This window comes from Cyclopterus lumpus, chromosome 22 (assembly GCF_009769545.1).
Source record: "Cyclopterus lumpus isolate fCycLum1 chromosome 22, fCycLum1.pri, whole genome shotgun sequence".
Classification (NCBI taxonomy): domain Eukaryota; kingdom Metazoa; phylum Chordata; class Actinopteri; order Perciformes; family Cyclopteridae; genus Cyclopterus; species Cyclopterus lumpus.
Genome location: NC_046987.1, coordinates 9,817,566 through 9,830,782, shown reverse-complemented (window position 1 = coordinate 9,830,782; position 13,217 = coordinate 9,817,566). Strand labels below are relative to the sequence as shown.

Below are 13,217 nucleotides of genomic sequence, written 5' to 3'. Positions count from 1 at the left end.
TTTCAAACAGGCACCCTACCATTTAGCCCATTGGCTCACCCTGTCCCCCAATCTTCCCCTGCTCTAAGGGCTGACTGGGTTGTTGGGCAGCAGGCACAAAGGTCCCTCTGTCCCGGGCAAGACTGGGGCCCCATTCCAACATAGTGAAGTCTTTGAAAATTGCCTGGCAAGGGAACCTCACTGTGGCTGTGTATATGAGACCTGCCAGAAAACCAAACGAATCAGATGCAAGGGGAATTGGAGAAATAGAGATGAAGCAAACACTAAACCCAAATTTGGAAACAATCGAAGCATCAAAGAGTTATAAGGATACATTTGTGACGAGCACAGGAAGGGCTCACCTGTGCAGAAAAATAGCAAGACGGCTTGCAAAAAAAGGCTGAAAATATGTGACTCGCTGCCGCAACAGATATGAACTGACGGATGACTGAGATTTGATGAAGTAACATGGGAAAACCCAGATGAAAGCTACAGACTGGAGCCAAGCTGCAGTTACTCTTGCACAGTGAGCAAGCTTTCCCAAAAGGACACTAGTCAGACAGATAATTTAAACTTTCGTAATAATAAATCCACTGACTCCTTCACGACATCATTTCCTGTCAAGGAAGTAGTTTTCAGGAGTGAGAGACAAACTGCGGCCCTTACACATCCACTGAGGTGTAGATTAACCACGGCCATAGCCACAACAGATGCACAGGAAGTAACGCAGTATCTCCACCACTCCTCCGGCTCACATCTGCGTAGCTCTTTCTTTTTTCGTTTAGCCTTTCTCTGTTTGCTCCCCTCCTCCTGCATGTGCATCTGGCTATGAACCAAGCACAAACCTGCCCGTCTGATTGAGCAAACCTGAGAACCTGACACCTTCAGAGAAAAACAAGCAGGCACGCTGGCAGGCAAACGATACTAGCATCGTCCAACCGCTAGCCGACATCCTGGAATTCCACCAATTTCAGTGGAGGAAGTGATGAACGTCTGCGTGTGGTGGGGGGGAGAAGTATGCATGTTTGGGCAATTCCTTAGAGAAAAATGCAACACTGACAGTCACAGTGATGTCAGTGATAACATACTTTAATGTTAGCCATCACTTGAATACCACAGTCTCCTATCTTTGCGAAGTTGTACCGAGAGCCTTAATCTTTGAAATACCAGCTCTGGATGAAGTGGAACACCACAATAAAACAGGAACTGAACCGACGAATTGTTCATCCGACCACACATGCGATGCAAACTCTGCGTGTAGTTGGAGCACTTCAAAAACTGGTGGCAGTGTATCCACGTTCATCACCATTGTTCTGCGATGTGCTGCTGCTCTGCCCCATCTCTGGGCCCCCTCGCTATCACTGCAGCACAGCTCAGTGAGTAATGGGCATTGCTAAGCACTGGCAAAGTGAATTTCACTCACTGCCTTACACAAGAAGACAGGTCTGGATGAGCGCCAGGATATATTCATTGCCATTATTTCCAGCAGGGTGTCCTCGATTCTTCCTCTCTTCTTATCCAGAAAGTACTTCACTGGGGTTTTTACACGTTACATGACTGAGGCAGCAGGATAAATAGACACTTGAAACACTTGACAGTGTTTGTAGTTAGAAACGAACAACCCAGTTCTATTTCCAATGTCATTATCAGGGTGAGCCAGGAGTTGCATAAAGACACCCTTTGCCCAAATCCTAGAGGGTAATTTACCTCAAAATAAAAGCTAACTGCACTGTTAACAGCTTAGGTGGTCTTGCTTGTTCAGAGTAAAGAAGGATCACTACTTCTTATACTCTAATCTATGAGCTGCCCCGTCAAAACATAAGATGAAAGAGTCAGGCTTGTATTCAATTGATAAACAGAAACTTTACAACTTTAAGGTCCATAAATACATTAATCTACAGAGCCAGAGTTGGTTTAGGGCCTCGTGTTTGACGTGGTTAGATGACTTTTCTTTATTGAGGAGGTTCAGATTTAGGCTCGTCAGCTTTTAAAAGCTGTGCATTATGAAGAGCAATGGAGAGGAAGCTGTGCGCTGCTGCCTTAAGAGGAATGTAAAATATTCTAATGAGGTGGCTGCTTGGCTGCTGCAGCAGTTGGGAGCTGAGGTTTGAAGGGGAGATCTGCTCGAGGCTGCACTTTCCCTCTTCCTGCCCTGTCTGCCCGCCTCCATCGTGAGGACTCCATTAGAGAGACAGCGAGCTCCTGATGCATATGGACAGGTACACGCAGAGAAAAAGGCTCTCACACATACACGCAGAGCAAAACCTTGAAGAAAAGTCAAAATTCTATTGAATCTACAAGAAAACAAAAAAGCGAATTTGTCTCATGAGAGCAAACTCATGGGACAATAGTTATTTCTGAATGAGACAATTCAAATTGCTTTCAGTTTCTGAAAACATCAAAGACAGCACTTTCCTGTCCCATGTCAGCTCGAAGAGATGCTATTTCTGTAATACCTTAGTCTCAAACTAAGATTACCTTTTCTTGGAAATCACGTTTTGAATGCAAGTTTTTGATGGTTTGGGTCCAATTAGGGATGACCAGAACAAAATGATCTGTCCAATTTACCTCATAGCCTCTCTTAATGTAAGAACAATGAAATGTATAATGCATGCGAATAAACACAGTGGCCATGTGTAACTCTGCCGCTGTGTTTCTGGCTTGATTAAGTGCCATAATGTGTCCAGCAGGCAGGGTTCGCAGATGGGAGGCCAGTGAGGGATTATAGAATATTCTTGTTGCCAAACAGACAGTAGATACTGGCTGTGATTTGTAGACCTCTCAGCCATAAACTTTGTTCTTCTCAATCTTTTTATAAGGTGATGAAGAGATACATCATGCATCCCATTATCAGCCGGGTCAGCTTTCCGTGCCCACGTTTAATGAACTGAAAGCTGACAAATCTGTTCAACAATTACTGCATTGCAATACGTTTGGGGACACGTCTGGTAGTAACTAGAAGTCAAATAGTATAGTAGTCGGTTGTAGTAGTAGTAGTAGTAGTAGTAGTAGTGATAGGGTGTGTGTCACTATATTTGACCCGTCTCGTTGTGACAGATCTGTATTATGTCACATTGTGGGGACAAAATGTAAATCATTACATTTAAGGCTGAAGACTTGGCTAAAGGTTAGGGTAAGGTTAGTTTTAGGTTACGGTTAGAATTAGGCTGGTAGCAGTTGTGGTTATGGTCGAGTTAAGAAAAAAGTCAGTTTAATGTCCCCAAAAGTCAAGAGAACATGAATGTGTGTGTGTGTGTGTGCGTGTGTGTGTGTGTGTGTCTGTGTGTGTGTGACAAAAAGTAGTTCCAGACACAGGTCTTGTGTAATATCTCGTGCCTACCTGTTACAGAAGTCTGGTACGAATGGGTCAAACACCTGTTGATTATCAGCAGCAACGAACATTGCAAATTAGCATCCACTATAAACACTTGCATTGCACAGCAGTCTTCAATTTTTATTTTTTTTGTTTATATTATATCTGATTATCTAACAGCTCCTATGAGAGTCTGTAAGGTGACTCACGCCTAGGTAGTCATTCATTTGATTTTAACAACGATAGGTTTATTGCAATTACAGTATATGGGATTATTTCCACACTGTAATAAACTGCAGCCATTATTTATGTTTGACCACATTTTGAATTGCTGAAGTGAGCAACCAGGCCACTTGGATTAAACCCCAATAAAATGGGGGCATTTCCCAGCAGCGTGCCTTGTTTAACAGGGCAGTGTGGACTCGGGGTAAAGAGGTGTTTATAGGGCCACTGCATTTCCTCTATTCGCCCGAGAAAAGGTATATTTGCTCTGCTTAATATCTCAAAAGCTGTGAATGTGTTACAAAACAAAAACCCTAGCTCAGCATTAGGGTGGCACTCATATTTGTGTGTTCTCATGTGTGTACTCTGTTGGGTAGAGGCAGTTCCCATCAATTGAGGATTAAAATAGAAGGGATTCAAGAGTAGCAGCAGTATAATTAACAGTGATGATGCGAGTAGGAGGGCTGAGTGAATAGTTTGTGCGTTTGCCGTCTATAATTCAGCTTCTCCACGTGCCAGAGGACTGGGGATGGGGGCTTAGCCAGGGGGCCCGCCAAACACTTCCCAAGCCTGCTATTACTTCATTCTCGGATCACCGGCACTCACGAGCAAAACAGATCAGAGTGAGCCTGCAGTGCTGCTCACACATCGTATGTATCTAGCATGTTCTGATTGCTTTTGACTGCTCCACTGGATCAATGTCACATCACCGCTGGTGGCAACAGTGTTGTGGCGCTGGAGAACGTTTGAACATAAACAGATAAACAGAGTGGGTCAATTAAAATGTCAATTACATCACAGTATTTTGATTGTGCAAAAGCAGGTGCCGGAGATGGGATGTTTTAGCGTGTGGCGTGCACAGCTCGAGGCTAGGACATCCAGTGGTCACACACACACACTGCATGTAAGAGAACGCTGCTGTGTGCATGTGTGTGGCCATCAGTGACTATTGGTCATTTGGCGCATGCCGGTCCTAGCTGGGCCAGGCCAATGCAGCCATTTACTCCTGTGGCCCATGGACACTAGCAGTGGAAAAAAAATGGACGCAGTCAATAACGTTCCTGAAAATCATCATGCTTAGAGACAACAAGCGTGCATGACACATACAGCTGGCAGGAGATCATCTGGAGCCGGAGGAGTTTCATAAAGAAGTGCAGGCTCTGTTGGCAAAAGGGGATTCGTGCAATGACACCATCCTCCTGGACTGCCGCAATTTCTACAAGAGTCAAATTGGGCAGTTTACTCAGTGTCTGGGCCCGAGCAAGTTCAGATACTTCCCGGACTACGTCGACCAGAAGCTGGAACTGTTCAGAGACAAGAAGGTGTTGATGTACTGCACAGGAGGGCTCTGCTGTGAGCGCGGCTCCGCATACCTCCACTCCAAAGATGTGTGTAAAGAGGTTTACCAGCTGAAAAGGTGGAATCCACAATTATCTGGAGCGATTCCCGGAAGGTTTCTATTGAGGGAAGCTTTATGTGTTTGATGAACGCTACGCCATTTCCTCCAACTGGGACCAATACGAACTCTGTTCCACCGAGTTCTGCTGTCAGCTGGTTCTGTCCTGTCCCGCCTAAAGACGGGACGACGGACACACTGCTTGCTGCCCCACCTGCCTAACCAAAGGACAGGCTCCGCACCACAGAGAGGAGTGTGAGTGCACTGACGGACGTCCCAGAATCCCTCAGGATGCGTAGCGACAGAGAACGTCACGATTGGACGTCAACACCCGCAGCCACATGAAAGGGGAAATTAATCCCAATGTACAATTAAAGCTGCAAGCAGCGATGTGCGGGGCCTCGCACCTTTGCGCACATCGGATGTACTGGCGGGATGCCGGCTTGAGCAACCGAGAATGTATGCAACCATCGGACCACGCCTCCACGAGTTAGACGTTATTTTCCTGCATCGAGTGACACTGGAATTTATGCTTTGCAAACAGTTTATGTTAATTACATGCTTTATTTATTTGCAAGAAATGGTCAAGGTAAAGATGTTTATTGTCATTGTAAAAACATACAACGAAATTAAGTCGGCGACTCATCAGTCAGTACAGCGATAACAAAAAAACGAGAGTGCCGAGCCGCTGCGTACATGCGCGCCGCCATCTTGGAAAGATATGATCAACCGAGAACTGACCTCGACCAAAAATATTATTAGTTGACTTACACTCATGCGATCTTGTTGACAAATCGATTATTTGATTTAAATCGACGATTCTGTAAAAGAGAATCACACAAAGGCAATCTTGTGTTTACCAAAGATGTGCTCATAAGTCATTCAGAAGCATAGTAAAATGATCTAATGGTTTCACAGACTGTTTTAAATTTAATTAATTTGTTATGCTGCATAAAAAGAAGTGTAAATATATCAAAAACACTTCCTTGCGTAACTTTCTTGTGCTCTCTAAACCATGCAGTCTCTTAGGGTAGTAGGTCACTGAGACTGCAGGTGTCATTGAAACCAGAAGCAGCAAACACATCTCTGTTCTTTACTCAGGATGACACATTTGTTTGATAAATGTCACCCATGTGTAACGTAGTACGAACCAGTGTCCGTTTGAAACCACGCAAAAACAGGCCAGTGATGTCCGGCTGAGAGTTAAATCTTTAGGGGAAATTCACATAGGTACACTTTTATTGTGCTTATATGTGAATTGTTTTTGTCCATAGGTCACTGTGTCTATCGATGAATCTTAGTTGCATTACGTTATTGAACATTTTGTAATTTCAAAAAATCTAGCCAGGGACAGCAGATGAAAATTAGCCTGTTGATTGGTTAAATAAACAAATAAAATGAAAGTCTTGATTTTGTTTCTGTATTACTGTATTTCAAACTGCAAAAAGTTAATAACATTGTATGTATGAGGGCAGAGCCAGGACTGTGTATGAGCAGCGAGGTCAGTTGACAGCAGCCTGACGGATTCTCAAGGCAGAGGGGTCAATATGACAGATGTCTGTGACGTCTGGAAGTCATCCACTGCCCTGTCCTCTCACATCCTCTGCCTGATTACACAGGTAGCAAACCAGCCCAATCACAGGGGACTACAAAGACAGAATCCTGATTGAACCAGCTTTACAACAATAAAGTACATTTTCATTTGTTGCAAACTAAGAAATAATCAAGCGTTTGGAGTTAAAATCATAGCCTATGTGCCCATTCAACACCAACCTTGTATCTGTTGCTAAAACACAGACGCAATAAATTAATGCTCTGATCAGATAACAGCCTGCCAGGAGAAAAGAATGAAAACATTGTCAGCAACAAAGAAATAGCTCGCAAGGAACATGAAACCAACCACAGGACCCCTCTGTGTTGCTGAAACGGTATTTTAAAAATGGAATACTTTGGGAATGACATACTGGTTTGTTCTTTGTTTTCATAGTACTGTCTGGACAAGTTGTGGCAAGGTGATGTTATGGGAGAGGAGCCCTTGTTATGGTTTGAATGGGCAGTTTGGGAAGGGTCAGGACCCCGCTGAGCAAACATGAGAAACATGAGCTTCACTGCAGCAGCAGCAGCAGCAGCATTGACCACAAGCTATTTAAAAGCCCCCCAGAGAAAGAAATTAAATCTATCATAAGATGCTCTAAACATCCTTGGGAGTTCATTTTGTCAGACAACTTGATCTATCAATCGATCAACAGCTGGCTGGCCAACAAATACACCTCTGCAGCAATAAGGGTGAAGCACATCATCCAATTTAATAACCGAGATGAATGGGGGCAGCCATAATGGGATGCATTTCCCCACAGACTAATATCAGTGACAGAGGAGCATGAGAGTGCTGCTAGGAAACAATAGGATCCTTAGTTAACAGGGCAGCAGTAAAAAGGAATACAGAGGCGGCCGCCGTGGAAGGCCAGAGTCAAGGTGAAAGCTTGATTAATGATCCCCCACATGGGCCAAATAGCTGTTGTGCTGCCACAAGACATTAATTGTATGACTTGTGCATATGCTCTTCTCTGCAATTTAGTAACTTAGTTTGCAAGGATGCATGCAGAAACATGAGAATAGGATCTTGCCAGGTAAGCGATTTAACAAGGCAACAACATGGGCTGCAGCACTGGGGACACGAGGATCAGCACGGTGAGGGCGTGTTATCCTGCCGGAAACCTCAGGGGGATTCTCCGCCATGTCTCTGGAGAAGCCTGGCAGACTGTGTCGTCCCCCACAATTTCGAGGGCAGCCTAATTCCCCAACTGTGGACTCAGTGGAAAGCTCAGGTGTGCCTCAGTCGTCAACATTATTTGTCAGAAATGGCAAATAGTTTCTGAATGTTCAGTCCTGGACGTGTAAGGGCTTGATGCGGACACAAAGTCCACAACAACAGCGTAGCAGAGTTTTTTTTACGAGTGAACCATATTGATTTTGGCACGTTTCCAGCGCATCGCACAGTGCACTTCCAGTCTAATTATGAAGGTTAATCAATTCATACAGAGTCATTTGGACTGTGATAAGTCAGCTAGTGTTGCATAACAGTGGTGCCCTGCTATATCACAGTTTGTGCCAGCACACCACAGCAGCACACCTGCAACGCGCTGTGCTGCTGCTGGCTTGCAGCTCTGCAACTGTGGTTTGTCATGCATGTGAGCCAGTTCCATGAAAGCCACATCTCATTTGAAATATGGGGTGCAATGTTTTCAGTACTTTTGTTTCCATTAAACACCAGAACCCCACAATATTGAAAATACATAACAGCAAAAGGCAAGCAAATTAACAGTTGTCCCAGTAATTATTTTGAGTGAAGCGGAACGCAATTAACACCTCCTCCCCACCCCTCTCCCCTCTTATCTCCCCTGGCTGGCAATAATCAGGACGTTGCATCCCCATAAGTCACACAGAAGAAAAACATGCCAGTTTTGACTGGCGCTCTCAGCGAGTCCCTCTTGTGCATCTACCATCATGAGTGTTTGCATACCAAATGTATTTGTATTATTGTATTTTAGGCTAAGTTAAAAAATAGGCAAACGGTTAATATTCATGGCTCAACAGCAAACCAGGCTGTACAGGTGAATGTTTTATCTCTCTTCCTCCTAATTAACATTCAAGGCAAGTCCGAGTGCTTTGTAAACACAAACATGGCAACAACACTACCACCGCACCTCCTTACCCAGCAGAAACGGTGATAATAACTGCTGAACTAAGCACAGTTGCTCTTGTGTCAATGTTCAACTTTGCATCCATGTATTTTACAGGCCCGGTATCCTGGAATACATCAATGAAACACACAGGAAACAGGCAGCGAGAGAGAGGAAAGGCTGGGAAAGCTGCCATGTTTGTTATTAGCCAGCCCTATCTGCCCTTTGCACCTGGAGCGACTTGAAAAGCGAAACTAATGCTGAATTCATCAGATAGTGTTCCGTTATAAACTCTACAGCATGATTATTTCAATATTGTAATATAATACATGTTTTTGTAATTTTTGGGGTAATAAAACAGAACTACTTGGACATACTGCATTTTCCTACTCACTTCACTCAGTCCACCTAAAACTACTATTTGTTTAAAAAGTCATCTGAATTGGGCAAAAGAACGCCTTCACACTGGTCTCATTCTTCCCTCTTGGCTTTGCTACGAGCAAAGCAGGAACTCGCCGGGTGGAAATGAACTCCCTGGTTCCAAAGCAAAGGATGTGAAATGTTTGGAGCAATCTGAGAAGAGATTTTAATTTAATATATATATATTTTGTAATGGAAACACAACACACAACACAAACTACAGAGAGAATGTTTGGACTATTTTAGACACCTTTAAGCAGCTCAGCCGCAGACAGTGTTCAGAGAGCAGTGTTTCTCAGGGGGAAACCTCACCTCATTGTTGTGCCAGAAATCCTGTTTTACTACAACTCACATGGTAAAAGTGGCACCTGAAAGTAACAAAAACAGTTGTAAGCATGCAGAGGAATGAGGACAAGCTGAACAGACCTGTCTACACATTGAGATCTGTTTTGAGCTCAGCCATGACCAAGCCCTCACGCATTCCTGCCTGCTTCTCAGATTTCTGTCCACAGGAGGGACAACAGCAAAGACCTCTCTGTTTTTTGAACGTAGAATTATTTTTCCACCGCTGCTCACACAGGCTCTGCATGGGGCACGGGGCCTTTAGCTCTGCGTGATGTTTTGATTCCTCTCCAAGCAGAGTCCTGTAACCCATTCTAGCCGAGCACAGAGACAGGGTTGCAACTGGCAGACATGTCGAGACAATATCGAGCACGTCATCGCTGTGCGGCAGCAGAGAGATAGCCTGCGGCAACACATCATCATCACCAGAATTCTAGATTTTATGATGGAAAGTTTATTTTTCTTAATCTTCTCTCACTTTAAGTTTTTCTTCAGTGGTTGTTGGACAAACTGTTCATGTTTTTCTTCCCCACCTTCCGATCTTTACGCCATGTCGTACTATTTTCGGCATGCATGAGGTTTGATGGAAGCAGAAAAGGGGAATTACACAGTGTCTGATCTCTGCATGACTGTGGGTTTTGGTTTGGGCTTGAGAGTTGGAAGCAGCATGACAGAACCCAGACACAGAGAGGTTGCTTTAGTACATGAGCGCATAAGTAACAGACAACCAAATAAAGACACAACTGTCAATCAGGTTTAAGGTTCAGACCACAGTCAACAGCAACACTTTGCACCCGTCCCACCGCTAAACTCCCTCAGTGGCGTTGAGCCCCACATAATCTCTTGCATAGATAATTACAGTGTCCGAATTGCCGAGCATTTAATTGGGAGGCAAAAATTCCCCAAACTCTGTAGCAGGTGGGTTCAAGGGGAGTGGAATTTCCCCTTGTCTGCATTGATTTACTCTGTGACAGTGCGCTGGAAAGGGATTACATCATCACTATTGTAGTTTCCGAGCCCTCTGCTTTCCTCCATTGGCTGGTATACAGTGGACTGTCCGATCCAGACAAAGACGGAGCATTCCAACAGTTTAGCATGCAGGAAACGCAGACCCGTAGTCACACTACATTACAATCAAACTCATCAACCCCCTCAGTCACCAGCGAAAAGACACTCACACAAAAAAAAAACGCTGGAGGCCATATTACCATCAAGACTTCTGACTATCGGTGACTCATACCAGCCGGACCTATCACTCATCTTAAAACTGACTAAGCTTCCCTTTTTTTTTCAAGAAAAGTGATATATTTCCAGCTACAACTGAAGGTTGTGTCAAAACTCATGAATACATGACTCATTTTGGTGTCAGCCATAGAGTAAACAAGCATGAAGGAATTGGCCTTGTAGCCACACTGGTGCACCAGATCATCCAAGGCCATTTCTGAAGGTCTATGTTATTAGTTGTCGAGTCCGTCAGTAACAGCTACAAGTGACAGGGACACAAGCTTAATAGCAGCTAGTCAGGTGGTAACAGATGCATCCAAAAGATGAGTTCAAGAAGTTTGGAAAAATGATGCAAACTCAAAGCTTTGAGAAACGAGTGTGGTCAAAAACCTACTTCACACATTACGATCATTAAAACAATGAAGATAAATTCACTTTGAACTTGAGAATCAATCATAACAACAATATAATTATTTGTTATACAATTAATTACAACTGTTAATTCAAACATTTCGTGATGGCAACTTAACATAATTGCAGCACACACATTCCGGAGAGGCAAATTATAAAGCAGCACAATGCTCCTCTTGTCTTTTATCTTTGCTCGAGCTGTTCCCTTCGAGCCAATGCACGAGAGACAATAGAAACATAGGCTCAGTTTAGCAACAGGAAGCATCCCTCTGTGCACGACTCTACGACAAACGAAGCACAATAACTATTGTTATTGTTGTGTGAGAAGTATGATGCAAAAAGTGAAAATAGAAAGACCGTCCTTCAGTGATAAACCAGTCGGAGGACTATTAATGCTGGTAGACGTGAGAAGCAATGGCTTTTTTTTTCCTCAAGGAACAATCACATTTAGAGTTTGCATGCAGATGCATTTTGATGAGAGCAGGCAGGCAGCACAAATCTGATCTTTGGACTTGATCTACTTAAATGAGATGTTTTTAGTCCCACGCAGGTATGTTTCATCTCAACCTTGAGTGGGATTTTGGTCGGCAGCATTAAACACAGACTTGTTGGCCCAGTGTGGCAGATTAAAACAAAGCATGCAGACTTTCCCCGCAATAGTGATGCAAAGCTCTTGCCTCTGCATGAGATTATTTCTCTCTAAACAATCCCATCAGAGAAAGCAAGAAGCAGTCCAGTGTGAATAATTGCTATGATTGAGATGGGACAAAGCTGAGATTAGACTCACTCGTAAAATATTGCAGTGCAGTGTATGATCAGTCATGCCCACCGCGCCGCAGGTCAGCTAAGCCTATTAAGAATGCTAAAAATCCTTGATCCTCGCAACAAGCTAGACTCCAAAGCTTCCTTTTTTCACCTGACTCATTCAATGGCCAAGTTATCCACCTCCAAGCTACCGGAGCAGGCACTGTGATCCAGTTAGAGGGGATGTTCATTGTCACACCTGCATAGTTGGAACTGGTTTGATACTGCTGATACTTTGTGAATATGCTTGTTTAGACACAATAATGCTTATGTTTGAACTTTGAAAGGTTGCCACTGTTTTCTGGTAGTTACTACTGTTACGTATGTTTGCATTCTTGTCCAGCATTGCCAAATATTTCCTATTCTAATCATGGTCTGTATTCTCTATACATTTCAAAGTGGCCTATCTATAACCACAGTGGACAAAGGTAGTATGGTTTCTGTATATTCTGCACATTATGCATACATAAAATCAGCAAATGGAGAGTCTGATTGGTTGACATCTGATCAAAGTGTCATGGGCGTGACTATCGTAGACACCCTGTTACACAAGATTTAACATGGGTTACTTCCTATAAGATGAGCCTGCATGCAATCAGCTTGGCCTTAGCAGAAGCAACAGCAGAGCTCTCGGGGCCAGGCAGATGTGGCGCAAGGAAATCACCTGCCTAAAATCTGTCCTCGTGCAGCAACAGCAACATGCTGCAATATGTACAGATTTATTCAGGGTGGTGACACTTACACAAGGAGACCTCCTATATATCTGTGCGTGTGTGTGTGTGTGTGATACCACCTGTACAGCGTCTGCCCAAAAGCAGTGCCATGGGGAGAACAATGCCCTTGACATGCAGCCTACAACGACGCCGCGGATGCCAACGTCTAAACCCAGTGTCGGTCGGGGAGAAACGTGAATTACCGAGTCCATGCCGTTCACCACCGACCCTGTCAGTAAGACGGAAACACCGGCACTGGTAGCGCATTGGCTCCACACTGCACCTCCACGGAGCAAAGATACGCTTTGTCCACAGACAGCCGACAGATGTTGCGTGTAACGTTATGGTTGCCCTGTGCGCGAGACGAGCGCCACGTTCCCGACTCACCTTTCCTCCTTTCTGCCTTGAGCTTTCCGATGTCACACAATGCGAGGCGGGGTTTTTTTCCTCTTTTTGTTTCAACTCGTTAACAAGGTCCTGTAAAGTCCGACACACACGCTGCGCACCACGCTTTCCTCTCCTTTCCGGGAAACGTGTTCGCTCCGGTTCGAACCGAAAATGCCCCGGTGTCGCCCTCCGACAGGCAACTTGGAAGTTTGATAGAAAGTTACGGGTTTGACTGGCTGCGCTATGCAGCTGCTGGAGGGATGAGATCATTCAAGCAGTCTCTCTCTCTCATTCTCTCTCTCTGTCTCTGTCTCTCTCTCTCT

The 13,217-nt window shown here is 44.3% G+C and overlaps 2 protein-coding genes across 3 annotated transcripts in view; one reads left to right on the top strand and one right to left on the bottom strand.

Moving 5' to 3' along the window:
* Positions 1-13,217, bottom strand: part of LOC117751711 (signal-induced proliferation-associated 1-like protein 1) — a 35,502-nt gene extending 22,285 nt beyond the window's left edge. Inside the window, exons 1-2 of one of the 2 annotated variants that reach the window (XM_034563673.1) lie at positions 12,895-13,217; positions 9,326-9,381 (exon numbers count right to left, since the gene is read on the bottom strand). The gene's annotated coding sequence lies outside the window, so the exon portion shown is untranslated. The remainder of the gene's footprint in view (positions 1-9,325; positions 9,382-12,894) is intronic. The other variant, XM_034563672.1, reaches the window with a different exon arrangement.
* Positions 3,964-5,209, top strand: LOC117751570 (thiosulfate sulfurtransferase/rhodanese-like domain-containing protein 2). Its single transcript, XM_034563496.1, is given in 3 exon segments — positions 3,964-3,969; positions 4,624-4,926; positions 4,928-5,209. Coding segments are annotated over 3 exon segments (591 nt in total).